The sequence below is a fragment of the Podarcis pityusensis genome (genome assembly GCF_964106645.2).
Source record: "Podarcis pityusensis genome assembly, chromosome: 8".
Taxonomy (NCBI): Eukaryota; Metazoa; Chordata; class Lepidosauria; order Squamata; family Lacertidae; genus Podarcis; species Podarcis pityusensis.
The window spans coordinates 81,486,786-81,510,148 of NC_138033.1; the positions used below are offsets into that span (position 1 = coordinate 81,486,786).

The 23,363-nt window shown below is 45.9% G+C and overlaps 1 protein-coding gene across 2 annotated transcripts; it reads left to right on the forward strand.

Annotated features, from left to right (window-relative positions):
• The first annotated feature begins 1,381 nt into the window (after positions 1-1,381).
• Positions 1,382-20,095, forward strand: LOC308483517 (uncharacterized protein). 2 transcript variants are annotated; one of them, XR_013989669.1, is made up of 9 exons: positions 10,423-12,152; positions 12,356-13,220; positions 14,100-14,218; positions 14,332-14,481; positions 14,891-15,033; positions 15,449-15,563; positions 15,675-15,811; positions 17,562-17,801; positions 19,429-20,095. XR_013989669.1 is itself a non-coding variant. In XM_081017550.1 (8 exons), exons 2-8 carry the CDS (start codon positions 6,244-6,246, stop codon positions 17,628-17,630), a joined length of 687 nt encoding a protein of 228 aa, XP_080873676.1. In that variant the 5' UTR covers positions 1,382-1,971; positions 6,136-6,243; the 3' UTR covers positions 17,631-17,666. The 2 variants fall into 2 exon arrangements, 1 of the variants encoding a protein (XP_080873676.1); XM_081017550.1 differs by lacking the exons at positions 10,423-12,152; positions 12,356-13,220; positions 19,429-20,095 and adding exons at positions 1,382-1,971; positions 6,136-6,262 and having other exon boundaries at positions 17,627-17,666.
• Positions 20,096-23,363: the final 3,268 nt, after the last annotated feature.

Below are 23,363 nucleotides of genomic sequence, written 5' to 3' on the forward strand. Positions count from 1 at the left end.
TCTACAACAGAAATCCTGTTGGCCAGGATATCTGTTAAGGGTCACTGACTGCTTTATCTGGGCAGCCTGGTCATTCTTTTTTGATGGTAAATACCTTAATTCCTGAATTCAGGTCACAGGCTCACCCTCTTCATACACAAATACGCCCTTAAGACAGGTAAGCAAAAGACAATGGAGAGGCTTTCCCATTTCCTTCCTCCTTGCAGGGAAATGTTTGAGGTCAATTTGGGAGAGTCCAAATGGTTTGGAAGAGTCCAAATGGCTTCTGGATTGCTCCCCTGTACTTCTGTATGTGTTTGCCATGTACATTTATGAACGTTTCTTTTATATTTTGGACCTTGGAATTCTTATAACAGAACCTTCTGGACTCTGGATTAATAACATCTTAGGAATCTTCCAGTACGGCTGATTCTATTGCTGGGAAGGACTCAGTGACCCCGGTCTATTTTAGGAGAGAGGGTGGTATGGGGTTGGGGGCAGATGAGATGGAGGTGCTTGGCAGTGGGTGTGTTGTAAGCAGAAAGCGTACTCTTCAATTCCCATGACCCACCTCCTTTCAGTTACTAGTTTCTTGGAGTTGGGGCTAAATCCATGATGGGTCAGAGAAAAATGAGCGGAGGCAGGAACCAGTCAAAGCAAGGCAGATCTTAATTTTACTGTTGCGACGGAGTTTCTCACCGTACATGTTGCATGGAGGTGAGGAGCCAAGACAAGTGTGTGTAACAACTTTTAAAGACTTGAGAAATTGCTAATAATAATAATAATAATAATAATAATAATAATAAATATATTTTTATACCCCACCCATCTGGCTGGGTTTCCCTTAGCCCAGAGGTTTTGGACTTTTTTGAGTCCACGGCTCCCTTGACCAACTACATTCTTTCTGCGGCAGCCCTGTGAGGCTCAGGAGCCCAGCTATGTCACCCCTTGCCAGCAGAGCTGGCAGCCTCTCGTTCTTTTTCTGACTCCTTCCCTTGTGGAGTGTTCCCTCTTCTCCTCTCCCCTCTCCTTAGGAGTCCTCTGGACAGCCGCAGCTGCCGCCCCTTCCCTAAAGAGAGGTGCCTCCTCATGTTTATAGCTTTGGAAGGATTTGTAAGTGAAAAGAACTATTGGAAAAGGTTTTTCCTTCAACGGCGGAGTAAATATCTGGGGTCATTAAGAGGGTCAAGATGGCTTCAGGATTGCTCTGTGAACTCAAAGAAAGTGTCTCTTTTTTCAGGGAATAGGATTGGTTTTTCTCTAGGGTGCATGTCTGCTATATGTGCACCTTCAGATTTGTGTAACACTCATGCCAACTTCGGTTGCCCAGCGCCTGCAAGCCCCCTACTGTGACATCATAAAATGCTTGCAGTTTTTAAAATAAACCCCACCAGCAACTGCTCATCAGGAGCAGCTTCTGTGAGTGAAGAGCTGTTTCTCAGAAGGGGAAACCCTGGGAGAGACTAGGGTTCAAATCCCTCCTTACTCAGCTATGCAGCTCACTGGGTGACCTGGGGACAGGTTGTGGGGATTAAATGAGAAGGTGAGAACTATGTATGTCATCTTGAGCTCCTTGGAGAATAAGATGGGATATCAATTCAGACGTCCTCAGAAGGTGGTGGACTCTCCTTCTTTGGAGGTTTTTTATACGCAGAGGTTGGGTGGCCATTTGCAAGGGGTTCTTGAATTGGATTCCTGTTTTGCAGGAGATGGGACTAGATGTACCTTGGGGTTCTTTCCAAATCTACAATTCTATCATTTTGTTTTATTGATTAGATTGGAAACCGCTTTGGGACTCCTCTGAGATGCCAAGTTGGATATAAGCGCCACAAATTAGAAAAGAGAGAGACACGGCGGCCTGTGAATGACCACGGGCAGCTTGTAGAAGGCACACATCTGCAGTGAACCAGACTGTCTTACGTGAGGATATCCACCCCAGGGAAGATCCACCTGCATGGAATCTTGAATGGATAAATGATCTCCTAAAAGCAGGTGAGCAAAATCTCCCCATGGGGAATCTGGTTGGTTTGGCCCCTTTTGCTTTTTTGGACTCACCTGTAGCCTAGTAAAAGATCCCTCAGCATGTGGTGGTGGTCAGGGGAGACATTAATCCTAAGCACCTGAGTTAAGAAGGCAACCCAAAGCGACATTGCTGAATTACTTTCCTGTTGTCCCTTGGTGGCGGGTCATAAATCATGCTGCTGAGTTTATAGAGACTTTATATATCCTATATAAAAGGGGGGGGGGAGAGAGAGAAATCCCAAACACTGACGACAGATTAATAATAGCCTGTTGGGGAGATAAAAATAGCAGGGGGTTTTCATGCCCACAGTTAGCATCAAATTGGAACTCGGCTCACTTTGCAAGATGTAGGTAGGTGCTTTCTGGTCCTCTGTGCCAGGAAGCTAGGGATGTAACTTGGTGGATTTAGATGCAATACAGGACCTAGGGTTTTCGTGTGGGGCATCCGGTTGGCCACTGTGAGAACAGGATTTGGGATTAGCTGGGCCACCATTGGCAGGATCCAGCAGGATCCTGATGTTCTTCTGACATTGTGGCTCCTATACCTGCCATAGCTGCAAACCTAAGATTTGTTTCCTGCTGTCCAGACCTCAAAATGACTCCATTGGTATGGACACTCCAAGGAGCAGGAGACTGGACTGGATGCACTTTGGTCAGATCCAGGATGGCTCTCATTAAAGAATTGAAGCGTTTCCCCATTATTTATTTATTTATATTGATTGATTGATCTCATACAAGCTATACCAATTTTTTTAAAAAATAAATAAATCTCAAAGCAGTTTACAAACACCCCCCCCCAAACAATGAAACAACCACTAAAAGATTCGCAGTAATAATTTAAAACCTAGAAAAAGTTCCGCAGTTCCCAACAATAGACTTAAGCGAACTAAAAACTCACATCAACTTTCTAAGCACCTGGACGGGTTTGCCTAAACAACCATGTTTTTAGATGGCACCGAAAAGAATGCAGGGAGGTACCCCCTTGATATCAATAGGCAGGGAGTTCCAAAGTGCCGGTGTTGCTACGCTAAGGGACTGAGTTCTTACATATGTGGATGGCTTATTCTGTGGCACTTGTTATAGTTGGTTTGGTATGTTTAGTCTGGAAAAAGGAGACTGAGCGGAGATGTAATAGCCATCTTCAAATAATCTCCAGGGCTGTCACATGGAAGATGGAGTAAGCTTGTTTTCTCCCGCTCTGGAGGGTAGGATTCGAACCAATGGAATAACCTTCTGATAGCAAGAGCTGTTTGACCAGGGGTTGGCAAGGTTTATCTCGCTTGGGCTGGTTCATTCCCACGGAGATTTCTCTGTGGGCTGGATTGTGTCTCTGCAGACGCGATTTCCGGCGTCTGTGTCTGTTCAGACGCGATTTCCGGCACCGCAGTGCGCGGAGACTTGCCAAGTGGGTGGCTCGGTTTGGGGGTGGCTCGTGGGCTATTTAAACGACCCCCGGGGCTGCTTAAGGCCCATGGGCCACAGGTTGCTGACCCCTGTGTTTGACAGTGGAATGGACTCTCTTGAAAGGTGGTGGAAACTTCTTCATTGGAGGTTTCTAAGCACAGGAATAATTATTATTATTATTATTATTAAATTTGTATGCTGCCATTCACCCAGAAATACCAGGGCAGTTCACAACAGAAAAATACAAAATGAGAATACAAAATAAATAATAATAATAATAATAATAATAATAATAATAATAATAAATAAAAAAATACCTCCCATTCCCACAAACACATTTAAAAAGCCATAAAATGTTAACCAGATAAACACCAGGTGATGAGAAATTCCAAAAAGAATGGTCCAAATTTATGGTCTACTTAGAGAAAACTGTACATAAATAAAGACACTCATAGGACTGAAATAAAACTCATAACATTTATTGTAAACATTTGGTTAGACCACAAGATGTAATGCTGTAATATAATAAGGAATGTATGTCTAAAGTACAATGCAAAAATTTATTAAGGAATTATAGACACGTATATAGTAATCACGCTTAAGTAGGAGCAATGTAGAGAAGCCAGAAGAGGGGTAGAGGGAAGTTAATTTGCATAAGATTTGCATAAGATTGCATAGATTTAAAGGAGAATAATATTGTTAAGGGGACGCGGGTGGCGCCATGGGTTAAACCACAGAGCCTAGGACTTGCCGATCAGAAGGCCAGCGGTTCGAATCCCCGTGATGGGGTGAGCTCCCGTTGCTCAGTCCCAGCTCCTGCCAACCTAGCAGTACGAAAGCACGTCAAAATGCAAGTAGATAAATAGGTACCACTCCGGCGGGAAGGTAAACGGCGTTTCCGTGCGCTGCTCTGGTTCGCCAGAAGCGGCTTAGTGATGCTGGCCACATGACCCGGAAGCTGTACGCCAGCTCCCTCGGCCAATAAAGCGAGATGAGTGCCGCAACTCCAGAGTCGGCCACGACTGGACCTAATGGTCAGGGGTCCCTTTACCTTTACCTAATATTGTTAAGCTGTATTGTGTTTAAGATATTTGGAAAAAATTAATAAAAATTATTGGGGGGGAAATAAATAAACACCAGGTGAGCCTCCCTGGGGAGCACATTCCACAAATAGGAAGCCACTGCAGAAAAGGCCCTCATGCTATGTACCAACTCCTACAGAGGGAGCGCAACTTCATCAAGAGCAGGTAACCTCCCATCCATCCATTCTAGGGAACTCCTCCCCTCTCCTTGGGAGTCCTCCAGGCAGCAGCCACCACCACCCCGGTCTCTGAGCTGCCCCCCGCACTGTCAACAACTTTGATTTCCTAAAAACAACTTGGGCTGCCCCCCCCGGCTACACCCATGCCCCCCCCCTGGCCCAAATAGAGGTGCCTCCTCACCCAGCCCCACAGGGGCCTGGGAAGAGGATGCCCCCAGCCTTAGTGGCCCAACGGCGACAGGCCAAAGGTGAACACGAAGCCAGCACCTGGGAGGCAGCAGCAGGTTCTGCCGTGCCTGCATGGTCGAAAGGTTCCCCTTCAGCACTGGGTGCTCAGCTCCCAGGCAGGCCTTGCACACAGCAAGCACAAAAAAGGCCAGCCCATCGCACGGCTGATTGCCAGGCCTCCCACTTGCCTGTCCACTCCTAACAGCAAGGGCTGGCACCTGGTGGGATGGCTGGCTGGGCTCCCTCACCTGCTTGCTTACTCTGATACTGCCTGGTACTTAAATAAAGGTAAAGGGACCCCTGACCATTAGGTCCAGTCGTGGCCGACTCTGGGGTTGCGGCGCTCATCTCGCTTTATTGGCCGAGGGAGCCGGCGTACAGCTTCCGGGTCATTTGGCCAGCATGTCTAAGCCGCTTCTGGCGAACCAGAGCAGCGCACGGAAACGCCGTTTACCTTCCCGCCGGAGCGGTACCTATTTATCTACTTGCACTTTGAGGCACCAATGCTGAAGAGTTCATCTGCTTAGGCCTTGCCCTGAGATCTTTTTCAGCTGAATTTGGGGCATTCCTAATTTGAGCAGATCATCTTCCAAGCTCTTGCAATTACAGTGGTACCTTGGTTCTCAAATGCCTTGGTTCTCAAACGCCTTGGTTCCCAAACACCAAAAACCTGGAAGTAAATGTTCCAGTTTTTGAATGCTTTCCGGAAGCCAAACATCCATTGCGGCTGTCGGCTATTGTTTCTGGGGCGCCTGCACTAATCAGAAGCTGTGCCTTGGTTTTTGAACATTTCGGAAGTCAAACGGACTTCTGGAACAGATTAGGTTCGAGAACCAAGGTACCACTGTATTTGGTGCTTTTGTTTTTGCTATTTATTTTGTGTTTTTCCACCCCCGTTGTTCAACCCAGACACTGAGGTCCAGCTCTGAGGGCCTTCTGGCGGTTCCCTCACTGCAAGAAGCGAAGTTACAGGGAACCAGGCAGAGGGCCTTCTCGGTAGTGGCGCCCGCCCTGTGGAACGCCCTCCCACCAGATGTCAAAGCAAAAAACAACTATCTGATGTTTAGAAGACATCTGAAGGCAGCTCTGTTTAGGGAAGTTTTTAATGACTGAGGTTTTAAAGTATTTTTAATCTTTTGTTGGAAACTGCCCAGAATGGCTGGGGGGAACCCAGCCAGCTGGGCGGAGTATAAATAATAAATAATAAATTATAATAATAATATTATTATTTTGTTTTTGAGGCTTCTTCAGTTAATTTGTTTTTGTGACTGTGTGGAACCCAGTTCAGCTACTGATTGATTGATTGATTGTGTGACTGCGGAAATGGATAAAAATCCCCTATCAAAACAATGACTATCATCAGTGCAGGTAAGGATTTTAATTTTTTTTTAGTTTTTATCATCTACAATACTGTCCTATTTATAGTACAATACATTGATTATTGCTTATAGTTAAATGGTCTCATTAGATAGTAAAATTCATGTTAAATTGCTGTTTTAGGGGTTGTTTTTAAAAGTCTGGAATGGATTGATCTGTTTTGCATTACTTTCTATGGGAAAACGCGCCTTGGTTTGGAAACGCTTTGGTTTTGGAATGGACTTCCGGAACGGTTTAAGTTTGAGAACCAAGCTAGCTCTATTGCACAAGAGCTGTGATAATCTCCTGATGAGTCTTGCTAGTAGGGGGAGAAGAAAAGAACGAACTGGATTGTGGGAGGCAAGGATTGGCTTGTAATCATCTATATAGGAGCTGGAGCAATCAGGCATCCCTTCCTGCTTCCTCCTCCATCTTTAGGGAGATGGGGATTCTCCTGTTTTGCCAGATGCTGCAGGATTCAGAACAGGAACCCTGTAACTCCGTGCGCCACCAAGTGGCTGAAGGAGGGAATGGCAAACAGGTTGAGCCTGCCCATTGCCACAGTATCCCAGAATCCTTCTGGCCTGGGCAAATCAGGTAACACTGGAGAGCCAATCTGAAACCACAGCTTAATATATACATATCCTAGATCTGCAGCCCTCCTTTATAAGTTGAGGACCACCAGGTTGCCTTCTTGGCTATAATCATTCCACCTGCTTACTGTCTGCATCGCAATACCTGGCCTGAGAGTCAGATGGATGTTATCATTGCTTTCTGTTTGAAACTGTTGAATTGGAGTTTTGCGACGCTTCACCGGGAGATCTTAAATATTACAGATCTAAATATTGATGCTCCAAAGCAGGCTTCCTCAACCTAGATGTTTTTGGCCTACAACCCCCATGATCCCTAGCTAGCAGGACCAGCGGTCAGGGATGATGGGAATTGTAGTCTTAACGGAGAAATCCGAGGGCTCCCTTGGACAAGAAAAACAAGGACACCAGCCAGGAATATCAGAGCAAAACAGCAGCCAGTAGGCTTGGTCTTTATTGAAGACTGTCACGACAGAACTCCCACCTGCCACCAGGTGAAACAAAAGAAGACCCCAACTTTTATTAGTTACTAATCCCCCAAACTACAACCCTAGAACTAGATCACAACTACATCATGACTACATCATTGACACATCACAAAAAGGAGGGGTTGAGGGAGGAGTTGTGAAGGTAACCTGAGTATCTTGTCACCTGGCTGGTTCCTCCTTTCCCCTCCCCATGAGTCATTTCCAGAGGACAAAGGGGAGCTGGCAGTTTCCTGCCCCCAGAGGGAAGATCTGATCATTGTCCTTTGTTCCAGTCCATGTTGAATCCACTCCCATATGCAAGTCCTTTGTGACCTTGATGGTCTTCTGTCTGGGACCATCAAGGTTGTCATGCCAACTGGGTAGGGCTCCTGTGTATGTGCTGGTATGCTCAAGGGATTATGGCCATCCTGTATCAAACCATCCCCCTTGGATAGTCCTTCCTTCATAGAGTAAAATAAAAGTGGACCGGTGTAAATCCGATGTATGGTTGATTTACTATTTACTATAACAGAAACGTTGTGTATGTCATGTGAGTGTGTGTGTGTGTCGTGTTTGTACAAACTGAATGATTGGGGGTGTGTGTGTCCTGCTACAGTTTCAAAACATCTGGAAGGCCGAGGTTGAGGAAGCCTGCTCCAAAGTCCTTGAGATGGCTGAGTTTACAGGTTAAATAGATGCCTTTGTGAGGTACCCTTGTATCTCTGGTGCCCAAGTTAAGAACTTAAGAGCCCTGCTAGATCAGGTCAAAGATCTAGCTATTCCAGCTTTCAAGAGGTGCCAGGCAGCAGGACATGGAGACAATAGTTCCCTCTCTCTGCTTCTCGTGTTCTTGTCCCATCCTTCCTAGCACAGAGGAACAACAGCTCCCATTTTAACTCCTAACCCTGTGAGGTGGGCTAAGCAGAGAGATTATTTTTTATATCTTTATAATTTATTAGATTTATATACCACCCTTCATCAAAAGGTCTCAGGGCGGTTCACAAAATAAAAATACAAGTTAAAAGCACAAATAAATCGTTAAAGCAAAAACAACAATAACCTCCCCGCCCCCGGTCACATATAAAAGGCTGTAGAATATTAATCAGCCAAAGGCCTGGATGAATAGGAATGTTTTCTTATACTCGGAGTTGAGAGTGGATTTCATGCTCTTTATTCAGCTCATAGTGGTGAGGAGGAAAATGGAAGTTCTCCCAGAATGTCTGCTTTATATACATTATTTACACAATGGGCCCCACGTGATTGGCTAATTCCGGGATTCACCTGTAAGCCACTGAGGTTGCGGATTCACTTCCACTTGGAGCTGGATTGGGTGGCTCCTGTGGACCAATCAGACTGCTGCATTCTGGACCCTATTCAACTCAGTACATAACACGCCTAAAGATATATAATGTTGGAAGCCACACAGAGTGGCTAGGGAAACCCAGTCAGATGGACGGGGTACAAAATGCTTTGCTTTGCTTTGCTTTGCTTTGCTTTGCTTTGCTTTGCTTTGCTTTGCTTTGCTTTGCTTTGTTGTTACGGCACCAGACAAACCTCCCAGTGGAATGCATTTCAGAAAAGGCCCATTCTTATGTTGCCACCCTCTAGACTTCTTGAGGAAGCACATAAAGAAGGGCCTCAGATGATGATCGCAGGGTCGAGGTTGGTTCATATGGAGAGGGGCAGTCCTTGAGGTATTGTGGCCCTGAGCCATTTAAGGCTTTTTAGGTCAACACCAGCACTTTGAATTGGGCCAAGAAACTAAGTGGCACCAAGTGCAGTCAGGCCAGGATCAGTGCGATGTGCTCAAACTGCTTTGCCATGATGAGCAACCTGGCCCCTGAATTCTGCACCAGCTGAAGTTTCCGAATCATCTTCAGAGGCAGCCTAGAGGTTAGCAGAGCACAGACTTCAGCCCCAAAATCCAGCCCTATGTTCCCCATTGCAAACAGCCTTTGTCCTCTGCTATGAGCTTCCCTGGAGCAGCTCTTCTGCTTCTTGAGCCTAATGGTGAGTGAGAAAAGGTGTATATTTGCATTCCGTCAGCCTGGCATTTAGCAGGAGGCTGCCATCCTGTTCGATTTATGATCTGCACCATGCTTGAGCTTTAAAGCCAGCCAGGAGGTGCTCATTCTTAACTTTTTAATGCAGCAAGTTCACCTTATCTATCTCGATCTGGAAGTGCATTAAAATGTGGCAGGCAAGTGAATCTCCCCTCATGACATGGGGAAATAATTTATTCCAAAGCACCTCTTGGAGGTTGGTTTTATTCCCCTTTTCTTTTTTGATTTACTGGCGATGGATCAGCCGTGTCCTTAATACAGCTCATGGCCCTGCAGTTAAAATCCCAGAAATTAGAAACACGATGGGTGGGTATAAATTGCATTCTCTCTGGAGCCCAAGGCCCCAGGAGCTGACAGCAGCTCCTGGGAAAGGCATACGCTGTGTGCCACCTGGACTTGCCCACTGTGATCCTTGAAATTGCAAAATAACCCTAGGCAGAGGAAGGACTTGTGAAACTCAACTCTTAGCTTGGAAGTCCACACCTTTGATTTCAGTGGTGCTTCCTTCCAGGTAAGGGCAGCTAGAGCTTCACGCTTTACTCGAGGATCCTCCAGGGATTCCCCCTCATGCAACTTTTGCCCTTGATGTTGACATTTTGATGTGTTCTGGCTATAGCAGTTCAGGGGTTCTGACCTGAGCTAAGAGCTCTGGGTTGGGCAAAAAGAGCAAGCCGGGGCAAAGTCTGTATGAATGCAAGGCAAGGCTTTCAGGATTCAGCAACACCCTGGGCAGCTCCATGCAGAGCACTAATAATAATAATAGTAGCAATAATAATAATAATAATAATTTATTTATACCCCGCCCTTCCCGGTTCAAAAACTGGGCTCAGGGTGGCTAACAACAAATTTGTTGTTTAGTCGTTTAGTCGTGTCCGACTCTTTGTGACCCCGTGGACCAGAGCACGCCAGGCCCTCCTGTCTTCCACTGCCTCCCGCAGTTTGGTCACACTCATGTCCATAGCTTTGAGAACACTGTCCAACCATCTTGTCCTTCTCCTTGTGCCCTCCATCTTTCCCAACATCAGGGTCTTTTCCAGGGAGTCTCCTCTTCTCATGGGGTGGCCAAAGTCTTGGTTTAACCCACAGCACCACCCGCGTCCCTAAGGAGCTCAATACGACATGCATATTTCTCCTTCTCCCTATATTCTCCTCAAAACAACCTGTGAGGCTGGTTAGGCTGAGAGGGAGTAACTAGCCCAATGTCATGCAGTTGAGTCTCAGGGCTGAGGGGGGATTTGAAAACTGCTCTCCCAGATGAGAGTCTAGCATTCTAATCACTAGGCCACACAAAGTCTTCCAGAACCTTGGCACTGTGGCCATGAATTCCATGTTCTCAATGGCTGTTGCCTACAATGGAACTTGTGACCATTTGAACTGAGATTCCAGTATCCTCAGCATCCCGAGGTTGGCAGAGGTGGCCTGCAGTGACCTTCGCTCAGTCACTACATTAGAAGATGGCGTCCCAACGACTCCTGGAGGTAAGTGGAGGTTGCCATGGCCAGGGGACTTAACTCTGGAACCTAGATTAATGGTATCACCAAGTTTGGCAAAGAGCTATCCAAAGTCAAAGAAAGGGTTGAGCTTTGCTCAAGTTTTTGGAAGAGGAGAAGGAATGCCGAAAAGGAAATTTTAGTGTCCTATATTGAAGTCAATTGAATATTATTTGGAACAGTGGATTCTTTCTGATTTATGTACATGTGAATCTAGAATAGACTTCATTTCTATTTCTACATGCTGGATGTTATCTTTGTACTATAGTTTGGAAGGGAAAGGGGAAAACAGAAGAAGAAAAGAAAGTGTGAGTGGCTAGCCCAGTGGAGGAGAAGGGGGTACCGGGTGGAGCTGGTTTTTCTGCAGAGCTGAGGCAGGGAGCCCTGCTGCCCACCTGTCCACAGAGTCCGTCACAGGAAAGGGCTGCTCCCAGGTGCAGGCGAGGGAGAGACAGGAGCCTTGGCCGAGCTCTGCTCCTGGAGGAAGGACGGATGAGAAACAATGCCATGGGCTCTGTTGAGACAGGCCAGCTCCCTCAGGCCTCCTCTCCCCCAACTGTCATCTGGCGGCAGCCATTTCATCAGGCTGCCTCAGTGGGAGAGATGAGAACAGCATTCTAGACCCTGGGGCCTGAGCTTGCGAGTTGTCTTTTCCTCTGCCCTCCTTGCTCTCTTTCCTTGTGTGTTGCATTTCTGTTTGTCAGATTGTTTACTCAATAGATGTCTGCGAGTAAGGAATGTGTCTTGTTTTTATTTTGTGTAAGCCTCTCTGGTAGCCTTTTTCATTGAGGGGAGGGGTACAATTGCTCTAAGTGAATAAACGAACGAACGAACGAATAAATAAATCAATAGGGTCTCTAATGACATTGAGGACAGAAATTTTTAGTTTGTTTCCATTTTAATGTAAACCTACCTCATCTGGGCTTTCCTGACCCCCCCAAAAAACATGAATTTGCTTTGAAATGCTCACTGGTCCCCATTTTGCAAAGATGTTCTCCATCCCAGTCCCCGCCCTCAAATGTATAATAATAATAATAATAATAATAATAATAATAATAATATCTACATATTAGTATATTTTGAAATCTGCTTTCAAAAATGTGACATGCCTGCCTGGGGGTCTGATCCATCCCTCACATTCTAACATTCCTGTTTCTTTTTTCCCCTTTTCTCATGGACTGGGAATTGATTTCAACAAAGACAAAATCTCCGAAATTATCCTAGAAGAAATGGAGCGGGTGGAGGATCGGTGGCTTTGTTGAGGTGTGTGATTGGCAGCGGTGTTCAGGCGGGTGAGCGGTCGTCGGCAACCCCCCCCCCCAAAAAGCTTAACAACAATCTCCCCCCATTTACTAAAAAATAGTGTTGTTTTATACACAGGGGCATGTTATGCATGAGAAAATACAGTATGTTGGAAAGAAACTGCCAAGGTGAAGAAAGTGGGAGGTTGAGGGACTGAGTTTATGCTTTTCTATTTCAACCCACCCCCTCCCAGAACAAGGAGAAATACAGAATTTGAAATAAGGAACACAGGTTGGAGCAGATGAAGGTGCTAGCATTTTCGAAAACAAGAGAGACTGAATTGATGGTTATCATCATGGCAATGAAGTCAGAAGAAGTTGGTCAAGGAAAGGCACTATGAGATGTTTCCGAACTCCTGCAAAAGATTCAGAAACATGTGAGTTACTGAAGGGAAGCACTGCAACCATGCAGGTACGTACGTCAAAAGCCTTCAGGCTGCCCCTTTTAGGCCCACCCTGCAAGCTGCCCAGGGGACAATCAGGCATCTGAACACATTAGCGATCTAGAGAACAGAGTTGGGCCGTAGTACAGCTGATCCTAGCAGGCTTTGCACTTGGCATGGATCAGCTGATTGGTTCCAAATTGCAAGCCTTGTTTTGGCAGGAATTGGATGCATTCTGGGATTCCTCTAGCTCCAAGGAGGCTGTAGCTAGTGGTACCAAAAGCCAGCCAGCCAGCCCAAGACCACGCAATGGAGGGTCAACTGGCTTCACATGGACTGCAGGTGGTCCTGCTTGAGTTCTTTCAAGGATAGGAGGCAATGGAAGCTGCTGGGAACTTCCAGGGAATTGAGGGATCAGCCATTTCCATCCTGACACAAGCAGCCCTGTTTCAGTTCTACTATTCAATGGGCCATGACTACTGTAAATAAGCATCCCCTCAGCATCCCAACCACACAATCTATGGATGCGGCTGATGTTGCTCCCGAAGGCTTCAGCAAGGACCAGCCGAAGGCCAAACTGACGGCTGACATAGTGGCAATGAAGAGTCGGAAGAAGCTGATCCAAAGAAAGGCGCTCCAAGATCTTTCCGACCTCCTGCAGAAGATTCAGGAATATGTGAGTTACTGAACGGAAGCATTGTAACCATGCAGGGGTATCAAAAGCCCGCCAGCCCCAGACTCCCTAGTGGAGGGTTTACCAGCTTCAGCCGGGCTGCAGGATTCAGATCCTTGTTTTGGGACAGAGGCCAGTGAGGAGCTGCTCTCCTGGGCATCCCAGCATGGGGTGAGGTGAGCAAGACCCAAACTAACCCTTGAGCTTTCCTTTGCTTGACTACTGTAATTCGCTCTACGCGGGGCTGCCCTTGAAGCTGTCCCAGAGACTCCAGCGGGTGCAGAATGCTGCAGCGAGGCTCCTCACGGGGTCCCTGCCATGGAAGCATATTCACCCAGTGCTTTTCCAGCTGCACTGGCTCCTGGTGGAGTACAGGGTCAGATTGAAGGTGCTGGTTTTGACCTTTAAAGCCCTTCATGGGCTAGGACCCTCGTACCTACATGACCGCCTTTCCCAGTATGCCCCACGGAGGACCTTAAGGTCCATAAATAGCAACACCCTAGAGGTCCAGGGCCCTAAGGAAGTTAGATTAGCCTCAACCAGAGCCAGGGCCTTTTCAACTCTGGCTCCGGCCTGGTGGAACGCTCTGCCTCATGAGACCAGGGCCTTGCAGGATCTGATTTCTTTCCGCAGGGCCTGTAAGACAGAGTTGTTCCACCTGGCCTTTGGCTTGGAGTCAATTTGATTCCCTCCCCCTCTTTCTTTTTTCCTTTCTCCTTCTGTGATGAGGCTGCATTTTAATGTTTTAATGTTGTATTTTAATCTTGTTTTTAAGTTGTATTCATTCAACTTGTTTTTATTATTGCTTGTTAGCCACCCTGAGCCCGGCCTCGGCTGGGGAGGACAGGGTATAAATAACATTTATTATTATTATATTTGCAGAGACACTGGCACGAACGTCATGGAACCAAATGCTCATCTTCAGAGCTGAGAAGGTCCTCAAATCCACCGGAGGACCGGTTCCTGAATTGTTCGTGAATAATTGTTACTCTCTTGCCAGGGTAAGTCGCTGTCTCTCAAGCCACATGTTCTGGGTTCTGCAGAGGCAGCACCTGCGCTTTCTGCTCCCCAGCCCTGCCCTGTGGGCATCTCTGACCTTCCTCTCTTGCTTCAGGTCTTTGGTGCCTTTCTCCCTGCGGAGCAGCTCTTGGAGGCCATGTGCTTCCTGGCCAGAGACCTGGTTGTCGAGAGCAGCTTCAACCCGTTGGATATCTCCCACTTACTGCAAGAATTCATCAAGCAGTTTGGCGGCACAAAAGTGGAGGTAAGGCATCTGCAAAGGTAGGAGAGAAGAAGATTCTCCGCTTTGGTGTAGGGGAGGCAACCTCATGCCATTGGGTGGCCAGGACACATGTTAGTTGAGAGGGGCCTGGCAATGTCAGGACAAGAAGCTCAGCCAAGAGTCCTGAGAAACATGGGTTCAGGAAGGGGGAATCCTTCTTCTGGGAGCAGACTGGCAAGCTTCTTCTCTTGGCCCACAATGGATAGGGGAACTGGCGCCCTGGAGCTGCCTGGGTCCAATACTCCCCAGGACCCTGAGTGGTACCTTGGAAGGAAGAGGCTGTGGTGGCACAGGTCAAGGGTCCCTCTTTCAATGAGGGATGGAGGGATCCGCCTGCAGACAGCCCCGCTTCCTTGTACTCTCCAAGCAACCCTCTCCTTTTCTCTGACAGGTGAAGGTGCTGCTGGAGGCCTTCTATAAGATCACCCAGGGGCCTACAGTGGAGGGCAGAAACATAGCTGTCTTCGCTTTCTCCATCTTGTCACACCACCACCTGGAGAAAGTGGTTGAATACCTCCTCCAATTTCCCTTCGGGTATGGAGCCCTCCAGGTTCTACTGGGCTAAGGGACTAAAGACTAGGACTAGCCGCCTGAGAAACAGTTTCTACCCAAATGTGATTTTGGTTTTAAACGCAGTGTAAGGAGTCTCTAGGGGAGTACTGTATATTGTATTTAAAAATGGGGTATCAGAGTTTTTAGGGGGCTAACCAGGGCGGGATAGCTGGGATAGCAGGCTTGTTGGTTTTTGAATGTCTTATGTAGATTTTTCAATTTTGTTGTTCTGCATGGGACAATGACAATAAAGATTATTGTATTATCGTATCGTATCGTATTGTTGGCAAGCTGCAGGGCTTGCTCAGAAAGCCCTTGCTGCCATTTCCTCTCTCTGGAGCATGGCAGCAAGCAGAAGACTTGAATCTGACCATTGCTCTTGTTTTTGCATTCACAGAGACTGCCAGAGAGTATGGAAGGAGGTTTTAGCATCGGCTGCCCAAGAACAACTGCTCCATCTCACGGCCGAGCAACTTTACCAAAGCCCCTTGGCGGAATCTGCCATCCAGGTGGTAAGGACCAACCACCTGCTTTCTGGCTTCCTTCTTCCCAGGGTAATATCTAGGGGTTCCTGTATTCTGCAGGAAAGCAGGGAAAGTGACTTGCACCTCTCTCTTTTCCAGCAACATCTCATCAGCCTGTTGCACGCCATCCTCAGGATGGAGGACTACAAGGCAGCTGTGCGCTGGAACTTCCCACAGCTGCTGATTGCTCTCCTGGGGATGGTTGTCAACTTCCACTATGACCAGGAATTCCTTGGGTGAGTAGTGTGTGCAAAGGCGCCAATGGAGTCCTTTTCCCTTCAACCTCGGGGGGTTTCCAGTCCAGCTTGGTTTTCCAAGGGAGCCTCTCCTTCAGGCAGCTGCTAGGGAGCAAAGATCCTTAATCAAGGACCGTTCTACACTACTCACTCCAAATACAACATCTAATACCAGTGTCACGGGATCGTTAGAATATATGGCTTATTTAAATAGAATTATCAGAATCATACGTAAGCACTGGCACATTCTGTGGAACGTGCTGGTTGTGATTAATCTTAATTGACCTTAGGGGGACCAAATGTTGGTTCACACTGATATGACTCTTACTTGGTCCATCAGCAATTTTGGCCCCATTGGCCATTACAAGTGTGGTAGATGTTCATCCTGCCCATTTTCACTACGGATCAAAGAGATCTATGATAAGTCTAATTTTAGATTTTCGACACGTCAATTCAGTACATGTCAAACTAAAGATGTGGTTTAACTTATTTGATGTCCATATAATTTATTATATATAGGTTCCACCACACGAGAAGTCGGGGTTCGCATTGGGGAACATTGTTCCCGCATGTGAAATGCCATTATGGAGGCACCTTTGGTCGAACATTTTATATCCCATAAACATTCGGACACAGATTTATTATGTACAGTATTATGGGTAAATCAAAAGAAATCCGGGATTAGGCAAATTTTGAACGGCGGCTACGTCAACAAGAAACTCATTTTATTTTTCTGTTTAAATCAATTTATCCGGGGGGGGGGGGGCTAAATTCTGAACTTGACTTTGTTTCATTTTAAAATTGCTGCCCGCATCATTTGTTGTATGTTTAAAGCATTCTTTTTTAAATTATTTTTTATTAATTATTTCAGCATCACATTTTATCAAAAAAATGTATCATCCTTAAATTTCCCCCCTCTGTTTTTTCCCTTCCCCCCTCCCCAAAAACATAACCCACCCGCCTCTCCCCCCAGACTTCCCTCAGCGCCTCTCTCTGGTTTATCAACCTATGTTATTTTCTGCATGTTACAAAACTGTACAGATCCTTAATTTATTTATCTGAGTGTTATCAATAAAAAGTTTGTGAATGTTTATTCAAAGCCTGCCAAGGAGTCCAGTTCATTTTGTTGTTTCTTTAAATACTTTGTAAAGGGTTCCCATTCATCTTTAAAATCACAGTTATCCTTGTCATGTAGTTTGTGTGTCAATTTTGCCAATTCTGTGCAGTCCATCGATTTCTCTTGCCATAGTTCTTTAGTCGGGATTTCCTCATTCTTCCATCCTTGTGCTATTAAGACTCTTGCTGCCGTTGTCACATACATAAAGATATTTTTCAATTTCCTTAGCAGGTCTTTCCCTACAATCCCTAACAAAAATGCTTCAAGTTTTTTAACAAATATTAATTGGAACATTTTCTTCAGTTCGTTATATATCATTTCCCCAAAACTTTTTAATTTCATTACAATTCCACTTATGTTTAAACCATTCAATACCATTCCACTATATATTTGTTTTTCATGGGTCTACTTTGTTTTTCTATGTTGTATATGCCATACTGTTCCTCTAAGTATATCGTTATTGGAAACACCTGTGCCTTACTTTATATGTCCTATGCAATTGTGTTGGAAGTATCAATAGCTACACTATCTAGTGAGCACTGATCCTTAGCATGTATCTTACTTACATATTCTGTTGAAAAATATCGGGTATGTACCTTTATTCTGTTTTGTCCATTCTGCTTTATTTTACAGTGTGTATGCAGGTAGCTCAGTTTTGTTATCATTCATCGGTTGTATGCCTTGCATCTTATTTCCAGCTGATACAGACTATTACGAAACAGCAGCATCATTCTGGAGACACTGTCCTTTTGAGGTTTTTGAGACATCTTCCATTGAAACTTTTGAAAAACTATTGAGACTTTACTTTTGAAACTTTTGAGACGTCTTCTTTTGATACTTTTGAAAGGTCCTCGCTACCACTCTGCTCATTCTGTTGCCAGGTACATCCAGAGGATCAGAGGAAAGCTGAGGTGCCCAGAAAGAGAAGTGGGGTGGGGAATAAAAACAGAGAAGCTTGAACTTTATTGCTCTCTATAATAGGCTTCTCCACTTTTTACTGGGTATGTATTAATATATTTAGACACACTGGAGAGTCATGCTTTTTAATCATATATATAGATATATAGCATGGTAGCACTTTTATTGTAAAATAAACTAGCTGCAATAATTAGCTAAAAGAAATCCAGTGTGGTGGTATAGTGTGGCTGGACTATTAAACTTGGACCAGGCCAGAAAGACCCAGGCTCTAATTTCCATTCAATGAAATCACTGAGTGACCTTGGGCCAGAAACTTTCTAACCTACCTCATTTTACTGCTGTAAGGAGGCAGGATAGAAATATAGTGATTCTTTATCTAAAGCTGTCGGTATCTTCCCAGGAAGAACGGAACTTTTTCACAGCTGTATAAAAACATACTACTAACAACGACCCAGGCTTTGAGAACACAGAGCTAGGCAATATCTATACTACTACTATCTAAAAACTCACCAAATAACACTGCAGCTTTTCAGTTTGCCAGAACACTTTCCATCAGGTGAGATGGTATAAAAAGCAGAGCTTCGGGGAGGGGGCAGAAAATGAATAAAGAAAGGAGGGCTGGGATGGGACAGCACCTAGAGTTTCATTACAGAAGGAAAAAAGAATTCCCCCTCCACAATTCTTGTACACTTTTCCAACTTATGAAGACGCTAAAGAAAATAGCTTACTTTTTATCATATAAATGCATACATATGTACAAAAGCCACAGTACATTACCTTTACCTGCAATTCTCTTACACTGACTTCTGGATCGACTTGTGAAGCTACCTGAATGACTCAAAGGCAAGATACATATTTTTTTTTGTATGAACTAAATACGAACTAAGTTATAAAAATAAAAGCGCTGGATCCTGAAGCCTCGATGTCTAGATTCAGATAGGACAAAAAACAACACCACGACAGATACACGCTCAGAATCTGTAACAGGTTCTTTTCCAACCGTCTTCCAGAACCTTCCAACTGCCCTCAACCGCCCAACGAAGCCCCCTCCTGGTTCTCTCTGACCTTTTCTCTCCTTTTTCTTCCCCGTCCCTCCTTAATCCCATTTCAAGGCCTCCCTTCCAGAGGCGAGTGCGGCCTAGGCCTTAGGTTTAGGCCTAGCGCTCGCTCGCTCCTTCCGCACCTGAGGAAGCCGCAACAGGATCCCGGCGGCCTGGATGAGCTCACAGCCGGTGACTCGGAGCTGAGCCTCGGTCTCGGCGTCCAGGCCGCTGCTCATGGAAGGCGTGAAGCGGAGGGCGTCGGCCGACAGAAGGCAGTTTTCCAGCGTGATGAGGACCCCCGAGTATAGCCGGTCGCCGATGCGGACCGCGCCGGGGGGCGGAGGGAGAGCCGGAGGAGGAAGGGCTGGCGGGCAGTAGCCGCCGGAGGACGACGACGAGGACGACGACGACGCCACCGCTGAGCCGGCGAGGCCGGGCCCTACCGTCGCCAGCGCCGCTGCTCCTCCCGCGGCCGCCATTATCGCCGCCATCTTGTCTCAACGTCGCTCCCCTCAGACTCCTACCACTCTGCTATATAGTGGTGCCCCGCAAGACGAATGCCTCGCAAGACGGAAAACCCGCTAGACGAAAGGGTTTTCCGTTTTGGAGGTGCTTCGCAAAACGAATTTCCTATGGGCTTGCTTCGCAAGACGAAAATGTCTTGCAAGTTCCTGCGGGGTTTTTTTCCTTTCCCCCCCCTTTTTCCCAAGCCGCTAAACCGCTTATCAGCTGATCCGCTAAGCCGCTTAACAGCTGATCGCTAAGCCGCTTATCAGCTGATCCGCTAAGCCGTTTATCAGCTGATCCGCTAAGCCGCTAAGCCGCTTAACAGCTGATCGCTAAGCCGCTTATCAGCTGATCCGCTAAGCCGCTTAACAGCTGATCCGTTAAGCCACTAAGCCGCTTATCAGCTGATCCGCTAAGCCGCTAAGCCGCTTATCAGCTGATCCGCTAAGCCGCTTAACAGCTGATCGCTAAGCCGCTTATCAGCTGATCCGCTAAGCCGCTTAACAGCTGATCCGTTAAGCCACTAAGCCGCTTATCAGCTGATCCGCTAAGGCGCTAAGCCGCTTATCAGCTGATCCGCTAAGCCCGCTAATCCGCTAATAGTGCTAATCCGCTAATGGGCTTGCTTCGCAAGACGAAAAAAACCGCAAGACGAAGAGACTCGCGGAACGGATTCTTTTCGTCTTGCGAGGCACCACTGTATTGTATATACGAACTTTGATTGGCTTACTCCTATAATTTGATATCATTATTCTATTATATATTTTCTACTAACTATTTGCCTATGTGTTGTGTTTATATTGTTGTGACCATCTCATGGCCGAGCAGCTTTGCCAAAGCCCCTTGGCAGAATTTGCTACTCAAGTGGCAAGGACAAACCACCTGCTTTCTGGCTCCTTCTTAGGTTATGGAGATGCAGGCCACAGCTGCATGCGGCAACATTCAATCGGCCTTACAAGTTAAATAAGACATGTATTGCCCAGATTTTCTGTGGATACACTTTATTTGCCAGTAAGTGCATTGAGGTGTGGGGCTGGACAGGAAGCAGCATTCATTTTACAGGCTTCCCAAAACTCTTCTTGTCCTGCTAGGGAGAGGGGAACATAAAAGCACGCTTCAGTTAATAGCCACCATCAAATAAAGAGATTCCTACCATTATTTCTATGATTCTGGTTCGTAATGAAACAGACGCGGGTGGCGCTGTGGGTTAAACCACAGAGCCCAGTACTTGCCGATCAGAAGGTCGGTGGTTCGAATCCCTGCAACGGGGTGAGCTTCCATTGCTCAGTCCCTGCTCCTTCCAACCTAGCAGTTCAAAAGCACATCAAAGCGCAAGTAGATAAATAGGTACCAGTCTGGCAGGAAGGTAAACGGCGTTTCCATGCGCTGCTCTGGTTCGCCAGTAGCGGCTTAGTCATACTGGCCACATGACCTGGAAGCTGTAAGCTGGCTCCCTCGGCCAATAAAGCGAGATGAGCGCCGCAACCCCAGAGTTGGTCACGACTGGACCTAATGGTCAGGGGTCCCTTTACCTTTACCATTATTTCTATGATTCTGCTTCGTAATGAAACACCTTCCAAAATGTATATATTTTTTTAAGCTCGTTATATATCATTTCCCAAAAAGCCTTCACCTAGTATACATTTCTAAAAAAACACCAGAAGCCTGCTTGATAGGTATTGTAGGTAGAGAAATACATAAGCAAGATAAAACATTGTTTTTATATGCAGCAAATGCAGCAAGAATATTATTAGCCCATAGATGGAAACAAGAGATACTAACAAAAGAAGAATGGCAGATGAAACTATTGGAATATGCAGAATTGGCTACAATTGGTGGGGGAAATTCGGAACCAGCAGGACCAGACTTTTCTGAAAGACTGGAATAAATTTATGATATATTTGAAAGACAATTGAAAACGATTGACATTGCTAGTAGGGTTACAATAAGTTTTATAAGGTTAAATGATTATTAATTAGTAGTAGTATAATATATAAATGATTGACAAAGATTAAGATTTAATAATAATAATAAATTATGAAAATGCATTATTAGAGATTAGGTGGGAAAACCAACAGACAAGGATGAGGGAGGTCTCAGGCTTATATAGCCAAATGTAGCTTTGATGATTATATAAAAATGATGTTACGTTGGAAAATATTTGTAAAACCTAATAAAATTATTATAAAAGAAGAAGAAGAAGAAAAAAGGCTGATCGCCGAAGAATCGAGGCTTTTGAATTCTGGTGCTGGAGGAGACTCTTGAGAGTCCCATGGACTGCAAGAAGATCAAATCTATCCATTCTGAAGGAAATCAGCCCTGAGTGCTCACTGGAAGGACAGATCCTGAAGCTGAGACTCCAATACTTTGGCCACCTCATGAGAAGAAAGACTCCCTGGAAAAGTCCCTGATGCTGGGAAAGATGGAGGGCACAAGGAGAAGGGGACGACAGAGGACGAGACGGTTGGATAGTGTTCTCAAAGCTACCAGTATGAGTTTGACGAAACTGCGGGAGGCAGTGGAAGACAGGAGTGCCTGGAGTGCTCTGGTCCATGGGGTCACGAATAGTCGGACACGACTAAACAACAACAACAAGGTTGATCACCATTACTGCCTCCTGTGGCAGTGAGTTCCACAGTTAAACTATGCCCTGTGTGAAAAAAGAGTTCTAGGGTAACGCAATAAATGTTTTGTTACGATCCACCTGCAAGGATCTTTCAATGAGCAGTCCTGACAAGCACGGCTGTGGATCTTTGCCAAAGGTTTCGCAAGAAACGCAACCTGTTTTGTTTTTGCTTAAAAAAAAAAAAGCATGTGAATCGACTCTGCCGCTGAATAGAAGATGAATATGTAAAGCAAAACATCCCGTGTGCTGGCACGAAAGAGACAGTTTTGCTGATTTCACAAAGATTGGAGGTGGTGGCGGGAGAGGGGAGGGAGACATGGAACTTTTGCAACTGCTGACCTATAAGAAGCAGCTCAGCCAGCAAAAGGAGCTGGGAATCAAGTCGATGCGTGCCTGAGATCCTGATGACATTGCCAAAACCCAGCTCTGGAGCTTGCGTTTCTGCAGCTGAGCAGCCCAAAGCAGATGCATAAAGCATCACATTATGAAACACACCCTGTGCATATGGAATGAGGACTTTCAAAGAGCTGGAGAAAATACCTTATTTAAAAGCACATCCCTTTGGTCTCACTGCCCTCCCCCAAGTCATATTTTTTTACATGTCCTTTTAAAAAAAAAAAAAAAAAGCCAATGCACCCAAAGAAAGGTGCAAAGACATGCAGCCATCACTCTTTGCAGCCTTCTTCAAATATTTCTTGCCTTGTGCAGGAAGCATAAAAAAAGACTTGCAAGCGGTTTTCTCACCATTGAGGAAACTCGAGGGATTGTGTTCTGATGAGGTGCTGGTGTTAGTTCCTGTTTACAGACTTCCGCTTACTCCTCCCCCCCCCCCACACACTACAGTTTCCAGAATTCATTAGAAAATTGGAGTGGAAGGGTAGGAGATCAGGGGCTCAACACCAAAGTTTAGGCACAGGGGTCAGCAAACTTTTTCAGCAGGGGGCCGGTCCACTGTCCCTCAGACCTTGTGGTGGGCCAGACTAGCCAGTGGTACCTTGGGTTAAGAATTTAATTCGTTCCGGAGGTCCATTCTTAACCTGAAACTGTTCTTAACCACAGGTATCACTTTAGCTAGTGGGGCCTCTCGCGCCACTGCTGCGCGTTTTCTGTTCTCATCCTGTAGCAAAGTTCTTAACCCGAGGTACTATTTCTGGGTTAGCGGAGTCTGTAACCTGAAGCATCTGTAACCTGAGATACCACTGTATTTTGAAAAAAATAATAATGAACTAATTCCTACGCCCCACAGATAACCCAGAGATGCATTTTAAATAAAAGCACACATTCTACTCATGTAAAAACACTTGAGAAGGCGATTGGGCTGGATCCAGCCCCGGGCCTTAG

What these genes read in the sequence shown, in the direction of transcription:
- LOC308483517 (XM_081017550.1), top strand. An exon ending in CTCCTCCAATTTCCCTTCGG is followed by an intron (nt 15,034 to 15,448) that starts GTATGGAGCCCT and finishes TTGCATTCACAG; the next exon opens with AGACTGCCAGAGAGTATGGA. An exon ending in CGGAATCTGCCATCCAGGTG is followed by an intron (nt 15,564 to 15,674) that starts GTAAGGACCAAC and finishes TCTCTTTTCCAG; the next exon opens with CAACATCTCATCAGCCTGTT.